General features: G+C 38.4%; 1 protein-coding gene across 1 annotated transcript; it reads right to left on the bottom strand.

Moving 5' to 3' along the window:
- Positions 1 to 392: 392 nt before the first annotated feature.
- LOC130737970 (tubulin alpha-5 chain-like) lies at positions 393 to 5,341 on the bottom strand. The gene is made up of 5 exons (XM_057589847.1): positions 5,034 to 5,341; positions 3,563 to 3,774; positions 3,231 to 3,430; positions 2,065 to 2,573; positions 393 to 984 (listed from the first exon to the last, which is right to left on the bottom strand). Exons 1-5 carry the CDS (start codon positions 5,144 to 5,146, stop codon positions 678 to 680), a joined length of 1,341 nt encoding a protein of 446 aa, XP_057445830.1. The 5' UTR covers positions 5,147 to 5,341; the 3' UTR covers positions 393 to 677.
- Positions 5,342 to 15,653: the final 10,312 nt, after the last annotated feature.

The following is a 15,653-nucleotide window of genomic DNA, read 5'->3' as shown; positions in this document are numbered from 1 at the left end:
AGCACCGTTAACCATAGATCTGAGGGTCTAAGGCCGTGTAAGAACAAATATTTTTTTTGGAATTGACAACAATGAGGTAGATGTGGTTGGAAATCTTGGCACCCACCATGTGTTTCACAAAATTGCTAAGAGACTTTATGTTGAATTGATAGCTAGTCACTTGTAAAGATAGGGGCTGTTTTGCAAAAAGTTAATAAGAATAATAAAATCTATTCACTAATAAGTTGATCAAATCAGATAAATATGTCTATATATCTCTTATTGGTCCACCTAATTCAGGTATCATACCTTCATCAGAAATCATATAACACAACAAGCACCTAACTAGTTTCGAATGTCTTTTTTCCAAATCCAAGTACAATAATTGATTTTGTGTGAACACATGAAAGCGATTCACGATAACAATACATTTTCATTGTAATTGAATTTGATAATTATTTCAACACTCCAATCATAAGAACCACGGTTTTACATGCATTGTGCTCCACAAGGGCAATTGTGCTCACAACATGCACCTATTTTATGACCTCACATTAGATATATTTAACCACAATTTCAGAGATCATGACACAACCGCAATTTTAAACCATAATAAAAATAGACATATTATACAACAAAAGGTTTATAAGAACAACTGACAAGGACATAGATTACACATCACAGAGAATGTAGGGAGCTCAGTAATCTTCAACGTCTGCATCTACGCCATCTTCCCCAACCTCTTCATAATCCTTTTCGAGAGCCGCAAGATCCTCACGGGCTTCATAGAACTCACCTTCTTCCATTCCTTCACTCACATACCAGTGCACGAATGCTCTCTTTGTATACATGAGATCAAATTTGTGATCGATGCGAGAGAAAACCTCAGCTACAGCTGTGTTGTTGCTTATCATACATACTGCTCGCTTCACCTCGGCAAGATCACCTCCGGGAACCACTGTTGGAGGCTGGTAGTTGATTCCACACTTGAAACCAGTAGGGCACCTGACATTAATTAGCCATCGTACAATTACTTTATTTACATTAATTAGTAAATTCATGATTTCAAATATTAAAATAGTATTCATTTTTACCAAAGGTTATAACTTTATCACAAAAAGGCTAGTTGAAGAGTAGTCATTCAATTATTTCTCTTTTTCTATTTTCTCAGTATAATATCTATCTTTTTTTCACTTTTCTCATATAGTCTTTCAAGTCTAATATACTAATAAGTCAAAGAATTCGAGAGAACTCGAGAGATTTAGAGAGGAAGAAGATGATAGAAACTTGAATTGTTCAATTGTATTCAATCAATCTTCACAATACATAGAGTTTTATTATTTATACTATGTTTAATCTCTAACTAACTATGTTTAGTCTCTGACAAAATTTCCAGTTGTATGCCAACTAAGATTGACAAACAAACCAGAAACTAACTAACTAATTATTACAAAGTAGTACTTATAGTTTCTTCTTTATTCCAGTTCTGGTCCTTGATCTTTTACAATAAGTAGGAATGAAATCTTTTGTACTCTCACCAAACAAATTGTAGAATGTTTATAAAAAAATATAAATGGGTATGATACTTTTATAACCCTACATGGGTGGTTTTTAAATAATATATCATAGAATTGATGAGACATAGAATGACACACTGAATGAGAACATAAGATTTAGGTACATAGTCTTTAAATCTCTAAAAAATAACTTTTTGCACTGACCTAGTTTATAGTTTATCACTCCCTCTACTATTAATGGACTATCAACAGTTTGCAGAAAAAGATTCAACTTAAAGACCAGACAAGAGTCCGTTAAACTGGTGCACGCTACTTATTTATGAATGTGAATTCCACAGAGATATTTAGTTTAACTTTTTGTATTCTAAATTTTACACAATTAAACAATAGGCAAAAAGAGTAGAATCGACAAAGATTATAGATTATTTCTCAAAATAAAGAAGATATGTTTGAATACCGACTTAAGAGAACTTATTAGAACTTATCAACTTAAAAAAAAACACAAGATAGCATCCAAATAGTGCCCTTTAATTCGCATCCAGTCATAGTCATATCAGAAAGTACTTACCAGTCAACAAACTGAACTTGGCGCTTAGTCTTGATATTTGAAACAGAAACATTTACATCTTTGGGAACAACATCTCCTCGGTACATGAGGCAACATGCCATGTACTTCCCATGTCTCGGGTCACACTTGACCATCATACTAGATGGCTCAAACACAGCTCTTGTGATCTCAGGCACCGATAACTGCTCATGGTAGGCCTTCGCGGAAGATATTACAGGCGCGTAAGACGAAAGCATGAAATGGATACGAGGATACGGCACGAGGTTAGTCTGGAACTCAGAAATGTCTACATTGATGGCACCATCAAATCTCAAGGAAGTGGTTAGTGAAGAGATGATTTGAGAGATCAAGCGGTTCAAGTTTCTATAAGTTGGTCTTTCTATGTCTAATGATCTTCTGCAGATATCATATATTGCTTCATTGTCCAAAAGCACAACTACATCACTATGCTCAATAAGTGAATGGTTGGAAAGTACAGTATTGTAAGGTTCAACAACTGCAGTAGATACCTGTTATGTTAATAACAACACTACTGTAAGTATAAGGACATTAATTATAAGAAATTAACACCATGTCTTGTGTATACAAACCAACAAAAAATTATGGAATTATAAGAAACTAATTAAAGAGCATATTTTATTAGAATTTTACAAACCAAGTTTTTAGTTATTAAAAATAGAAAAGGCTTAATAGCTCTTTTGGTCCCTCACTTATAACATTTTTTCACTTTTGGTGCCTCTAGAAAAAAAATTAATAAAATTAGTCCCTCACATTTACACACTTTTACCGTTTTAGTCCCAAATAGGGATCATTTTTGCAAAAAATTAAGCAATGAAATCGATTGATACAAACAGTTTTAAAAGCTGTTCTTAAAAACATTTCATATTTTCAGATTTCAAATTAGAAATTCCAATACATCTCATAGATGTTATCAAATTTTGTTTTTAGTGTTAAAATCACAAGTCATTCAGCTTTCAAAAACAAGTTGTTTTGAAAAATGAAAATAGGTTACAAATTCATAAAACTGAGAAGGAAATCAAAGAAGACTTTGAAAATAATTAAAATGGCATATATAAAATCATATATACATGGGGTATATATGATTCACTAACAGTTTATTTTTTTTTTAATTCTATTCTCATTTTCTAAGGATTAGAGGTTAAGACCTGAGGAGAAGGAAAAATGACAAAGCCAAGTTTTGACTTCTTCCCATAATCCACAGATAATCGTTCCAAAAGTAATGATCCCAAACCAGAGCCAGTGCCACCACCAACAGCATTGAAAACCAAGAATCCTTGCAAGCCACTACAATTATCAGCTAACTTTCTGATACGATCAAGGCATAGTTCTTCAACTTCTTTTCCAACTGCAAAATATATACACTCCGATTAAGTAGCATTTTCTATCTAGTAAAATACACTCAGGTTGTAACTACTATAAATAAAATTTGTTAGAATTTTCACATTCGCAAAGTAGTCCTTATAAATGGTAGACTAACCTGTGTAATGTCCCCTTGCAAAATTATTAGCAGCATCTTCCTTGCCAGAAATTAACTGCTCCCGATTGAAAAGTTGTCTATATGCACCGATTCTTATTTCATCTATTACACTTGGCTCCAAATCAACAAATAAAGCCCTAGGAACAAACTGGCCAGATCCAATTTCACTGAAGAAGGTGTTAAAAGCATCATGTTCTTCGTTTGGGGCATCACTGCAAGCATATATATACATATAACTGTTAATTGTGCAAAAAAGTGAAAAAGAGACAAATAAGTAAATAGAAGATGTTTATAAAACCAAATTCTAGTTTCAAGATAATGAGAATTTTTGAAGCTTACAAATTGGTTGGGGAAAGAATTAAATTCTTATAAATGTGAGGGTCAAATTGTTTTACTTTTGACACCCACCAATACTTTTACAAATCAACCATTTGATTTAAGATTTTCAATTAATACGATAACGTATCCATATCTCGAATAAATGTAAGAATTTAAATGTATTCACAAATTAAAAAGGAATACACCTATGACCTAAATTTATAAGTTTTGCTAAAAAAAAAAAACCTTTATAAGTTGGCAGGTATTTGTGAGTGAAGGTGGAGTAGCATCAACTTGCTACAAGCAATTTCTTATTACATTGTATATACATGTTAATACACCTAAAATGTTTCTAGGAAAAACACATTTTAGCGACATTTAACCCAAACATGGTTAAGCGGCGGCTAATGCTTCAATTTTAACCATTGACTTCGAATGACTCCATACAGGTACAAAAACGTTAGAAACATCAATGCGATTAATAGATATGCACCGTCAAGTGTAAAGAAGTTTTACACTGACGTTCAATCATATTATGCCACATAGAAGCAAGTGCTAGCCAATCTTTTTAAATTTAATTAGTAAATTAATAAATTACGGTTATAACGAAAATCAATTGAGTGCATATGTAAAAAAGTTTACACTGTCCGTGCATCCACCATTTTCTCAACATGAATTCCAAAGATACATTGCATCAAATCAAATGAAACTTTCCAATTTTCAATGCTAAAAAAATTAAAATCCCGAAAAAATATAAAGCTCGATATGGTGATGCGATACAACTTAGTTCATGCATAAAAGACATAACGCGATATTGATTATATAAAAGAATGTACAAGAATTTGAAACGCAAGACATTGATCATAAAAACATCCACAAACACAGGACATGTGAAGTAGGAATATGAATCTTACATTAATTTTTAGGAAATTGTCACGCTATATATTCAAAACTAATTTATTAATTGTGGGTTTGTTTTTCATTTGCATTGGTCCGAATGAGATTTAAGAGATTTCACATCACAAATGAAGAAGCAAGATTTTGTAGCTTTGAGTATGATTTGAATCGACATTTAACCGAAACTCAAACATATTATCATATATATATATATATATATATTCCTTGAAACATGAGAAAAAAATAGAAAGCAAACCTGGGCATTTTCCCATCAGGTTGAATGCCATGTTCAAGGCAATATAGCTCCCAACATGAATTACCAACTTGAATTCCAGCTTGTCCGATATGAATGCTTATTATCTCTCTCATCTTATTTGTCTTTTTTATCTTTACATAAATCTATAGTTCTGCTTGATCAATGGAAAAGACAACCACAAACAATAATCACAAGGAGGGAGGGGAATGCATTAAAAACAGAGAAAACAGACAAGAACAATATCTTATTGTTACCCCAACTCCTCTCTTAAGGTTACGTTTAATGGAAACGCAATGAGTGCATCATGTTCAAAAGCAAAATGCACGATCAAACCCATTCATCAATCCTTAAATTAATGAGTGGTAATTGACCAATATTTATCTAAAGCCCACCACTTGGCATAAACGATTTTGGTTTTTGTTTTCTTGTGTTTTTTACGTAGGAAAATGTTTTTTTTTTATTTGAGTGAAACATTATTTATTGGTATTTTGTAACATCTCATTTTTCCCCAAATTATTATTATTATTATTATTATTATTATTACAATTAAAAATATATTTTATTAAAACGAATCAAAATTCGGTACAACAGCAGACAAAAGTGGTAAAAGATCAAAGGGATAATCTTCCAAACTCGTTACCTTAAAACAAAAGACTTTCTCTAGCTAAGTAATCATCCATGACACCGGAATGCCTTTTAACATGCACCAAGACACAAGTAGTGAAGTTCAATGTGAAGCACAATCAGTCCTACATAATGGAGTCTAGCTAAAGGGACCTAGTAACAAGCAGCTACTCTCATGAAGATCATAAGAACATGCTCCCGAGTTTTGCTCTCTCACATGATGCTTGTTTTTGAAAATGTTTTTAAGTGGATGCTTGTCCTGTTTTTGGGGAGAGTGATTGTATGTTTGGAAAAGAGAGGGAGAGTCTTCGGTCTTCTAAGTGTTATCTTGAAGATAGAGTTGATGTGAGTCCACAAGGGTCTATCTTTGACCCTTCAGTATAAATTTCCATGGAGGATCCTGACTCACTTGCACTTCTTGGTTCTGCGTTGAATTCACTCTTTGCATGCTTTAGGAGATTTGCAACCTTGAGACTTGTAGGTTTTCTTGGACTTCAGAGTTTGCATTGTACATATTTGTCCATTGTTGACCCTTTGAGCCTTATGGAGATTTCCTTGTTACCCTTGATGTATGGGCTGGTTGTTTGGTTGAAAAAAATGGGGAGTTGTGGTCCTTAATTCTCAATGGAGCTAGTTTATAAATAGTGCGATTGTCTCTTACCCCAAGTGAAAAGAAAAAAATTGAAAAGAAAAGCTAAAAGGAAAAAATGAACTTCATGGCAAAGGTGGGGTTCCAAAAAAGCAAATAAATGTGTTCAAATAAGATGGGGGTTGAGAGACTTGTGTTCTAAGTTTCAATAGCTTGAAAGCTCCGGAATTCAAAATAGGACCACACTCATGTTTTGCAGCCTTAGTCTTCCTTAGGGACCACCTACCTTGTGCTTCACCTAGCCAACATTACAACCCTTTGGAAGTCTCAATGAATAATGCATGTTTGACTTTAGTTGCTCTTGAGTGAATGATTCCCAGAACCTTTGAACTTGCTTGCGTGTTCAGTGCACTAAATGATTGTCTTAGGCTAGGATGTTAGTTATAAACCTTCTCATAGTGGACTCTAAATTCTTCTTTGTCTGAAAGTTGCATGAAGTTGATTGTTGAATCTTTCTCTTGGAACTAACTGCGTGCACTTGGTCCCCCGGTTTTGTGAAAGTGTATCCCTTCTTCGGCATGTGTGTTGGGATAAATTCTTTGTGCTTGAGGGCAAGCTAATCTTAGTGACGCTCGAGGGCGAGCTGTCGTTGAGTATAGTGGTGTCATGACCCTCGTTTAGTAGTGTTTTTAGGGTCATTTCTTGGTGAGTTTTGAGTCTTTTCTCTTTGTCTCATGCAGTGTTTCATGCATTCTCATGCATTTTTATCTTTATTTGAGTTTTTATTTAGTTTTGGTAATTATGCAGTTTTATGAGGGTCTTTCTTGCATTTTTATAGAGTTTAGGACTTGCATGTGTTTTCCATGGAACTGTGAGGACTATTGTGCTTAAAAACCCTTTGAATTTCTTGATATTTTTCCTTGTCTTGGTCCTTGAGTATTTCAGCAAGTAACTCGTGAAGAGGGAAGGCAAAAAAGCTTGAAGAATTGATGGAAACATTCAAAGGGGGGTTACAAGAAGCTAAAAAGCCATCAGAACGTGAGTCTGGCGCTCCAGCGCCAGCCTTCCAGTTGCTGGAAGTTTGCTTCTGCCACTTGGGCGCTCAAGCGCTGCCGGCGCTTGAGTGCCCCTGTTCGCCCAATTTTCCTATAAATAAGGCTTTTGACCATTTTGTTCAGAACTTGTAATTCTCTCTTAGAATTTTACCAAGTATTGAAGCTTAGGAAGTGCTTTTGTGGCTTGTAAGAAGCTTCCACCTTGTATTTTCCAGGTCTTCTTTTCATTTCTTGCATGGATTATCTAGCCATGAGTGGCTAGTTTACTTTTTGCTTTTGGTTTAAGTGATTCTATGAAACTCTAGTTATAATTCCTATCTCTATGCCTTTGTTCTTGATTCTACCTTGAATTTCAATTTCATTTGCATGCTTAGCTTGAATGTACATCTTGCTATAGACTAGACTATAATCATATTGGAAGATTGTTATAGTTTGGGGACATGAATTGAGATTGACCCTTCTATGCTTGCTACTAGGAATAGAGGAAGGGTTGGGTTTTCTTGGCTTGAACATAAAGAACGTAGAGCCTCAAATGCATGATTAGGTACACAAGGAATTAGGCCTAACTTTCAGTTTGAGGGAATTGCTTGTATGAGGCATCAACAAGTACTTAACTATGCTAGAACAACAAGGAATGAATCAAGGTCTCATTTTCATAGGATAGGTTGGCTAGAGTGGATTAGACGAACGATAACCCAAGGCAATTTTATCAATTGATATTTTCTACACCTTAACAATTGCTTTCTTGACAATCTCTTGTCACACAACCAAACCAAACAATTGAATCTTTTATTGCTTTTGCATCTACAAACTTTGTGCTTAAGCCCACTACTCTCACAATCCCTGTGGATTCGATATTAAAACCCGAAGATATCTGTACACTTGCAGATTGACCAACACCTAGTGTTTCTGGCTTGAAGCCTACTGGTGCAGTGGGCAAGGTGGCCAAGGAAGTAAAGTGTTTCCTTTGTGATCGAACAGGACATTGGAAAAGGAACTGCCCAAAATTCCTAGAGGAGTGGAAGAAGAAGGGAAGTGAGACTTCCGCTTCAGGTATTTTTGTTATAGAAGTCAATCTATCGACTTCTGCATCATGGGTATTGTAACACCCCGATTCCCAGGTGTCACTTTAGTAACCAAAAATAAACTTTACGCGGAAAACAGGTAATTTTTTTTCGTTTGATTCCTTTAAATAAAAGCGATAAAGAAATAAAGACAAAACCCAACAACTAAACTAACCGATATACAATATAAACACTTGTACAGCCTCAGCTGCACTCTCCCGTCACGCGCACTCGCAGTGACTCCAAGGTAGTAAGCCCGCAGGCAAATATATACAAACCAGCACGGTAAGTAAAAGTATCAAAATATACAGTTATCCAAGAGAAAGTCGGCACCCAAAAATGGCCTGAACAATAGACCCCTATACTCCGACAGACTCTCTGTGATCCTCCTCAAAAGAACCACACAAAAAGCCACACATCGGAACCTACCCTGTCCCAAAAGAAACTGACGATCAGAGCTCTACACAAAAAAATGACGCTAGCCTAACCTACCCTCCCAGCTCAGCTCACCAATCCTCCTCCTCCTCATCACTGCTCGGCGAGTAGCTCTCCCCACTGCTCTCAGAGTCAGAGTCGGAATCCACCGTAATCATCTCGGTCTCCAAATCCATGACCTCCCTCCTAACTGTCCTGCGCACCGCCCTAGTCGAGCCGGTCTCCACATCCACCTCTCCTGTATGAACATCCTCCTCCACCACCCTTATCAAGGGGTCCACACGGTAGCCATGCGGTGAAGAGAAAGATAAGAGAAGTGAGGCAGATGGAACAACAGACTCCCTCCTCGGCTGTACGAGCCTAGAGGACGACGCCACGTCGGTAGGGGTAATGGCAGTAGCAGGAGGTGGCGCAACAGGTGCAGCAACAGCAGGCTCGATCTCCGCCGGGTCCTCGTCATCAGAAGGTGAAGTCGGAGGTGGTGCAGGTGGTCCATGACCAGTGCCTGGTCCACAGTGAACTAAGGACGGCAAGTCAAAACTCAGCTCCAAACGCCGTAGCACTCCTCTCGTCAGGCATCCTCGCTCATCCGTCCGGTCCTCCATGACCCTTCCCCTGTACGTCGCTCAGTGACCAGCCACATCGATCACCCAAGCGGTGGGGGCATCCCTATCCACCAACTCATATCTGATCCCCCCCGAGGGAGAGACCATCGAGAACCAGTCGGCCATCGACATCTGGCAGCAGGCCGACCGCCCAAACACAAACATGCAACCAAAGCCAAGGCGCTAGGGTCAACTCACGGAAATAAGTAGATATACACTCAACATGTGATATGGGGTATAGATATATGTTGATATATACATATATAAACAATCCTAGCATGTTATGGCTCTAACAATGCTTCAATAAATAAACAGCACACAATTCAAGTCAGAATGAATGTATGCGTGAAATGCACAATATGATCCGGATTTGTGACGCGTTCCCGTTCGCCACAAGTGAAGCATTCCCGTTCTTCACTATGGATGAACCATTCCCGTTATTCATCCTGGATGAACCATTCCCGTTATTCATCCTTGGTGAACCATTCCCGTTATTCACCATATGATGAACCATTCCCGTTATTCATCATTAATGCAGTGGTGAACCATTCCCGTTATTCACCATGAAATGCACAGGTGAACCATTCCCGTTATTCACCCGATTGATGCAATATGGTTAGCCAAACACCGAATCGTCCTCACCACATAAGTGTTTAGCTCAAACCCAAACTCAAAACAATCCAAGAATTAGTGTCGGTCAATACAACACAACTCGGAGTAAGTGTCGGTCAATACAACACAACTCGGAGTAAGTGTCGGTCAATACAACACAACTCCACCCACAAAAGTACACAAGGGTCTAGTGTCGGTCAATACAACACAGCCCAAACAACAAGAGCGCTAAGTGTCGGTCAATACAACACCGCTCCAACAACAAGAGAACCCAAGGGATTAGTGTCGGTCAATACAACACAACCCCAACAACAAGAGTACGTAAAGTACTCGGTGACTTTCAATCATCACCTTAGCTCACCTCAGTGGCTTTCCCCAATACCAAAACCCACAACAAAGGTCGACTTTTCCCCGTCTCTCGTAAATATTTTCCCCTTCAGTTTTCCTATGCTTAAACGTTAATAAAAATGATTTCAATTCACATTAGTCAGGTTATGAGTTTATTTCTCAAAGTCTAGGTTTCCCAAGTCTTTAGTTTTTCAAAGCTCTATCATCCTAAGTTTTCAAAGATCAACCACCCAAAATACATTTCCCGGGGAAAGTCTAAGAATTCCAACGAATACCAATGAAGGGCTAAGTCTTAAACCCCACGTTTGGACTTTCCTAGGGTTGTTCATCCAACCCGAAACACCAACTTTAACCAGTTCAGAGGTTCCCCACTCCGAAATCGCGTCAAAACGCACAATCCAACAATATCACAACATCACAAGTTATGGAAAAGCATCATAACATCAGTTCATCATCATAATCAATATCAACACAAAGCATAAGTCGAATTTCTCGACGCCTATCATACAGTCATAGCTAATAAGTAAGTTGCCCTAACCTCGAGCTGATCCAGTCTCGTAATCAAAGTTTTCTTCAAGCAAATGCTCTGAATATTCCAAAGTTCCTTCAACTGAACCTCGGAGAAAAACAAAGCAGAAACCAAACAATATCGATTAGCTCGATCACAATACAACTCATAAACGACAGACAAAGCATCAAAGCTTCAGAATACAACATTCGGATGCGAAAAGACAAGTTTTCGAAAATGAAAAACTTCCCCCCCATTGATATAGCCCACGGCCAGAAAGGAAAAAGGGCTTCGGCTCTTTTTCTTCGATCAAATCAGTTTACAAGGTAGTTTTAGGGTAAAACTAAGGCAAAGAAACTGTCGGAACAATTTTCGGACGATCGGATCAAAATACGGCTGTTCAGGGGCATTTTGGTCCAAAATAAAAGCTCAAAACCTCAAAGTTATCAGTTCGGAAAACAAATTTGACAGCAATGATCCTCACGACATCCGTGACAACAAATCCTAAAGGCACGAAGTCAGATTACGTCTTTTCAACAATAAAGTTTCGAAATGTGAGACAAAAAGGGTTTTGAATCAGTTTTTCAGATCCTTGACAACTGGATCGCAATCGGCGATTACTGACAGAGGTTTTAGACTCTTGGGAACTTAGGGAACAAACCCCAACCAAGAAATCAGACAGTTTTACAAAAAGCTCAAAACTGTGAGCACAGAAACGACTTCAGAAATGCAGAAGAAACAGTAATCAGAGGTAAGAATCATGCTAGTTACCTCGGTACCTCGAAGTAGGGACGAACTGCACGAAGATTGGTCAAGTTTTCGCGAAAAATCTTCTCCTCCTCTCCCCCTAAACTCGCGGCCCTTGAATGGAAAGAAAATGAGATATTTTGCTTTTTCGAGCTATTTATAGGCAGGTGAAATCGCGGGAAAATGAAAATTTCGCGATTCCGATTTTTGCAGCACGTTCACTGAAGAATTCTAAGAGAGATTCTGGCGTCAGAATTCCAGAACTCAGAACAAATATCTATGATTTGGGAAAAACGATATCTAAAATCCCAAAAGCGGTGTAAGTTAATCTGTCCCGAAAAACTACTTTTTGCTGTGATGCTCAAACTGTAAGGCCCAAGTTTTTAAGCTTAGAATAAGTGGAAGAGATTTCCATTTACGATTAGGCTTGATGTATCGTGAAAGGAAACCTGAACAAGAGTTTACCAAATGAAATAAATTTATGAAGGAGAAAGTTCAGGAAAAGTCAAAGGATCGTATCGAAGTCGATAAAAGTTATAGCACGATCGTTATACGCTTAAACCTAGGTCAGAAACCCTAGTATATAGCTAATTTTCACTTTTAGGCACGACGGAAGTTAATTCCAAAAATCTTCAGAGAAATGTTAGAACTTCTCTTTTTCCATATATCACAATCGTTTCGAGGCGAAACTCTAGAATCTACGAACGTCCGATTCCAATCATCGGAAGTTTGCCGAAACCGAATCCCTGGTATTTCAAAACCCTAGAATTTCTCGACAATGAAGACTTTTTCTATTCAGAGCTTCAAATGAATATTCTACACGCGTACACCCATTTCTCTTGATGATTTCAATCTTTCTTCAGAAGGAAGTTTTCTATTCCGACATTCGATGCAAAAAGCAACTTATCGGGTAAAATAGTTTTATACCGACTATGCATTAGTTGCCAAAAATACAAGGAGACCTCTTTATAGTTTTGGAATTCTTTTGCCAAAACATATCTATTAATTCACGGAGAATGACGCCGGAAAAATCAGATTCGCGAAACTTTCATTTTCCCGCGAATTTCCAACCTTTATATATAGCAAAGAAAGGAAGAAAAACTCAAATTTTCCTCCATTTTCTTCATCAAGGCCGCGAGTTCTACAAGGGAGGGAGAAGAGAAGATTTTCTTCATCGTTTGCTTGATCGTCGATCAATCAGTTGCTACTTCAAGGTTTCGAGGTATAGTCGCTAATCCTTACCTCTGATCGTTTTTTCCATAGCTTTTCTGTAGAGTTTTCTGAGCGGATAGTTTATGGGTTTTTGCAAAACTATCCTGAATCTTTCATTTCTGATTCTAAACCTCTTCCTTATGCGCCCAAGATCACTTCTGCCGGGTTAGATTTTCCGTTATGTCGCCGGAATTCCGCCGGAATCAATTTGAACCTAAAATACCCATTTTTGGAGTTTTTGGTGTAAAGCTTCAACCTTTAGGCTGAAAACTATCGCCTTAGCTTAGTGCTAGTAGGATTAGTTGTCATAAACGTCGTTGGTGACGTCCCTGCAAAATTTGGTTTTTGGGATTTCAGTTTTGAAATTTCTAAGTTAAAAATCATGACCAAAATACCCCTGCGACAGTTTTTGATCCGATAATTTTTCCGAGTTCAGAATACCCTTAGTTACGGCTAATGAAAGCATAGGAACCAAGTTTGATCGAAGAAAAATCGAGCCCCACAATTGGGAAAAGTGGCCGAGCCCTATAGAGGAGGAGGGGGAAAATTTCCTTTTCCGAAAACTTGTCTTTCGCGCTAGTTTATCGTACCTTAGGGTATAGATTACTTCGAGTAACCTTAGTAAGTATCGATAGCTTAGTTTTCGATAGATTCTGATAGTATTTCTGTGGTTTTGCTCTAAAGGTGATTTTGAGGAATTCCCAGAGGAGCAAGCCTTTGATTGTGAACAAGTGTTAGGAGATCGTCCTGGAGAATCTACAGGTGAGGGCTTCTCACTGAATCTCTAGTTAATGCTTAGGGTCGATGTTTCGACATTGTTTACTGTTTATGCACTGGAATTGTGTGTGATTGGAAAATGTTTTCTGAGGCTTCGGCTGACAATGTAGATGATGCATCTACTGAATGTTTTTGATGAGTGAATGACATGCTAAGTGCTAATTGGGTAATTTAGGATGTGTGGTGCATGCCTTATATGCTAGGTGCTATGTGGTTATTGCTTAAGATATTGACATATGACATGTTGATTGATTATGATGAGTTAATTCTGCTTTTGCACTATAATCTGAGTTTCTGAACGGTGAGAAAAGCGGGCAGGTCATGCCGATTTTATTTTGAGAGTTTTGAGAAAGCTTGAAAGGACGAATGAGATTCGGGCCTTGTTGTGGTGTTGTATGGATCGAGACATTCTCTGGAGTCATTTGGGGATTAGGAGATCCCGAGAACTTATAGGATTCGCGATAAGACTAAAAGGATAATTATTTTGTAAAGAAAACTCATAAGACATTAAACAACCTCTAAATCTTTAAGTAATGGTAATAATCTCGGAAGGAAGCTTTGGATGCAAATCATAGTTTTGGAAAACGAGAAGTGTCGTCGGATCCCAGCATTGAGAAAGTTGAGGGGCTTCGAGTATGTAGATGTTGTGGTGCTGTTGGAGCAGCGTTTGTTGTTGTGCTGTTGGAGCAGCTATTGTGGTTGTGCTGTTGGAGCAGCTATGTTGTTGGGTGTATCTTCGACTTTGCGGCGCGAATCCGTATGTCCAAACCCGACGGGTTGGGCCGATTCGGCAATAATTGTTGACACGCGCGAATCCTTATATTCAATCCGATGGATTGGATCGATTCGGCGGTAGTCACTCAGGCACGCGTGAGTCCGTATGTTCAATCCGATGGATTGGATCGATTCAGCGATTGCCATTTTACCTCGCGTGAATCCGTATGTTCAATCCGAGGGATTGGATCGATTCAGCGATAACCTTTCGACTCGCGCGGATCCGTATGTTCAATCCGATGGATTGGATCGATTCGGCGATAGTCATTGGACACGCGCAATGTCCGTATGTTCGACTCTTTTGAGTGAACCGACTTGGCGTTGTCATTTGTTGCGTGTGCGAGTCCGTATGTTCAACCCAAGGGGTTGGATCGACTCGACATGCCTAATTGTGGGAGTTGCGTGTGCGAGTCCGTATGTTCAACCCAAGGGGTTGGATCGACTTGACATGCCTAATTGTTGGGCTATCCTGGGGATAAGTCCGGGAAACCGGTAGTTTCCGAGTATGTGATACTCTTTGCTTGTTGAGCAGTTGTGACCATCGGATTGAGATGAGTCGGATGATCCGGAGATCATCATGAGTTACTATGTTGATGTGAAGAAGTGTCTTTTGTCGCAGAATCGACTTTACCTTAGGGTAAGCTTTTAGAGACTTTAATTTACCTAGAACACGTGGCGACGTGTCGAGTGAGAGTCGGAGACGTTGTTTGACTAATCATCCTGCATTCATGCATACTGATTTAGTTGTCGAGTGTGATTGTTATTTGTTAATCCTATTTGGAACATGTTAATTGTTATTATTGCTGTTAAGTTCATTATGGAATATGCAACCCTAGGATGTTATCCCTAGCTATAAGCCTAAGTGGCTATTCTCTTATCTATATCTATTGGTGCTATTATTTATGTAATTCTTTGGAGTTGACCCTCGCGTCTTCTGTGTGTGCTTTGGCGAACAAACGCCCTTTGTCAGATGTCTTTGGCGGGCTGATTCATGATGGTTCATCCTTCGGGAGGAACTAGGGTTGAGATGCGGGAACTGGAGCGTATCGCGGTTGCGAGAGGAGGACGGATGGTGTATGTAGACTAGGTCGTTCTGGATTTCGAATTCGGACGACGATCATGCTAGCATGTAGGATTGGGTGTTAGTGTGAGCTCCTCGAGATGGGATTAGTGTAGGAGTAGAGTCTTAGCTCTGAACATCATTTGTTTTCCTTGGGGACAGGGTAGTTTCCCACCTATAGCTTTTTGTGTGGTTCTTTACGAGAATCAC

The sequence above is a fragment of the Lotus japonicus genome, chromosome 2 (assembly GCF_012489685.1).
Source record: "Lotus japonicus ecotype B-129 chromosome 2, LjGifu_v1.2".
Taxonomy (NCBI): Eukaryota; Viridiplantae; Streptophyta; class Magnoliopsida; order Fabales; family Fabaceae; genus Lotus; species Lotus japonicus.
This window is presented reverse-complemented; position numbering and strand designations above follow the sequence as displayed.

Coding starts and splice junctions, on each gene's coding strand:
- LOC130737970 (XM_057589847.1), bottom strand. CDS start 5,146: ATGAGAGAGATAATAAGCATTCATATCGGACAAGCTGGAATTCAAGTT. Junction 3,775..5,033: donor CCTGATGGGAAAATGCCCAG/GTTTGCTTTCTA, acceptor ATATGCTTGCAG/TGATGCCCCAAACGAAGAAC. Junction 985..2,064: donor CAAGTTCAGTTTGTTGACTG/GTAAGTACTTTC, acceptor AATTAATGTCAG/GTGCCCTACTGGTTTCAAGT.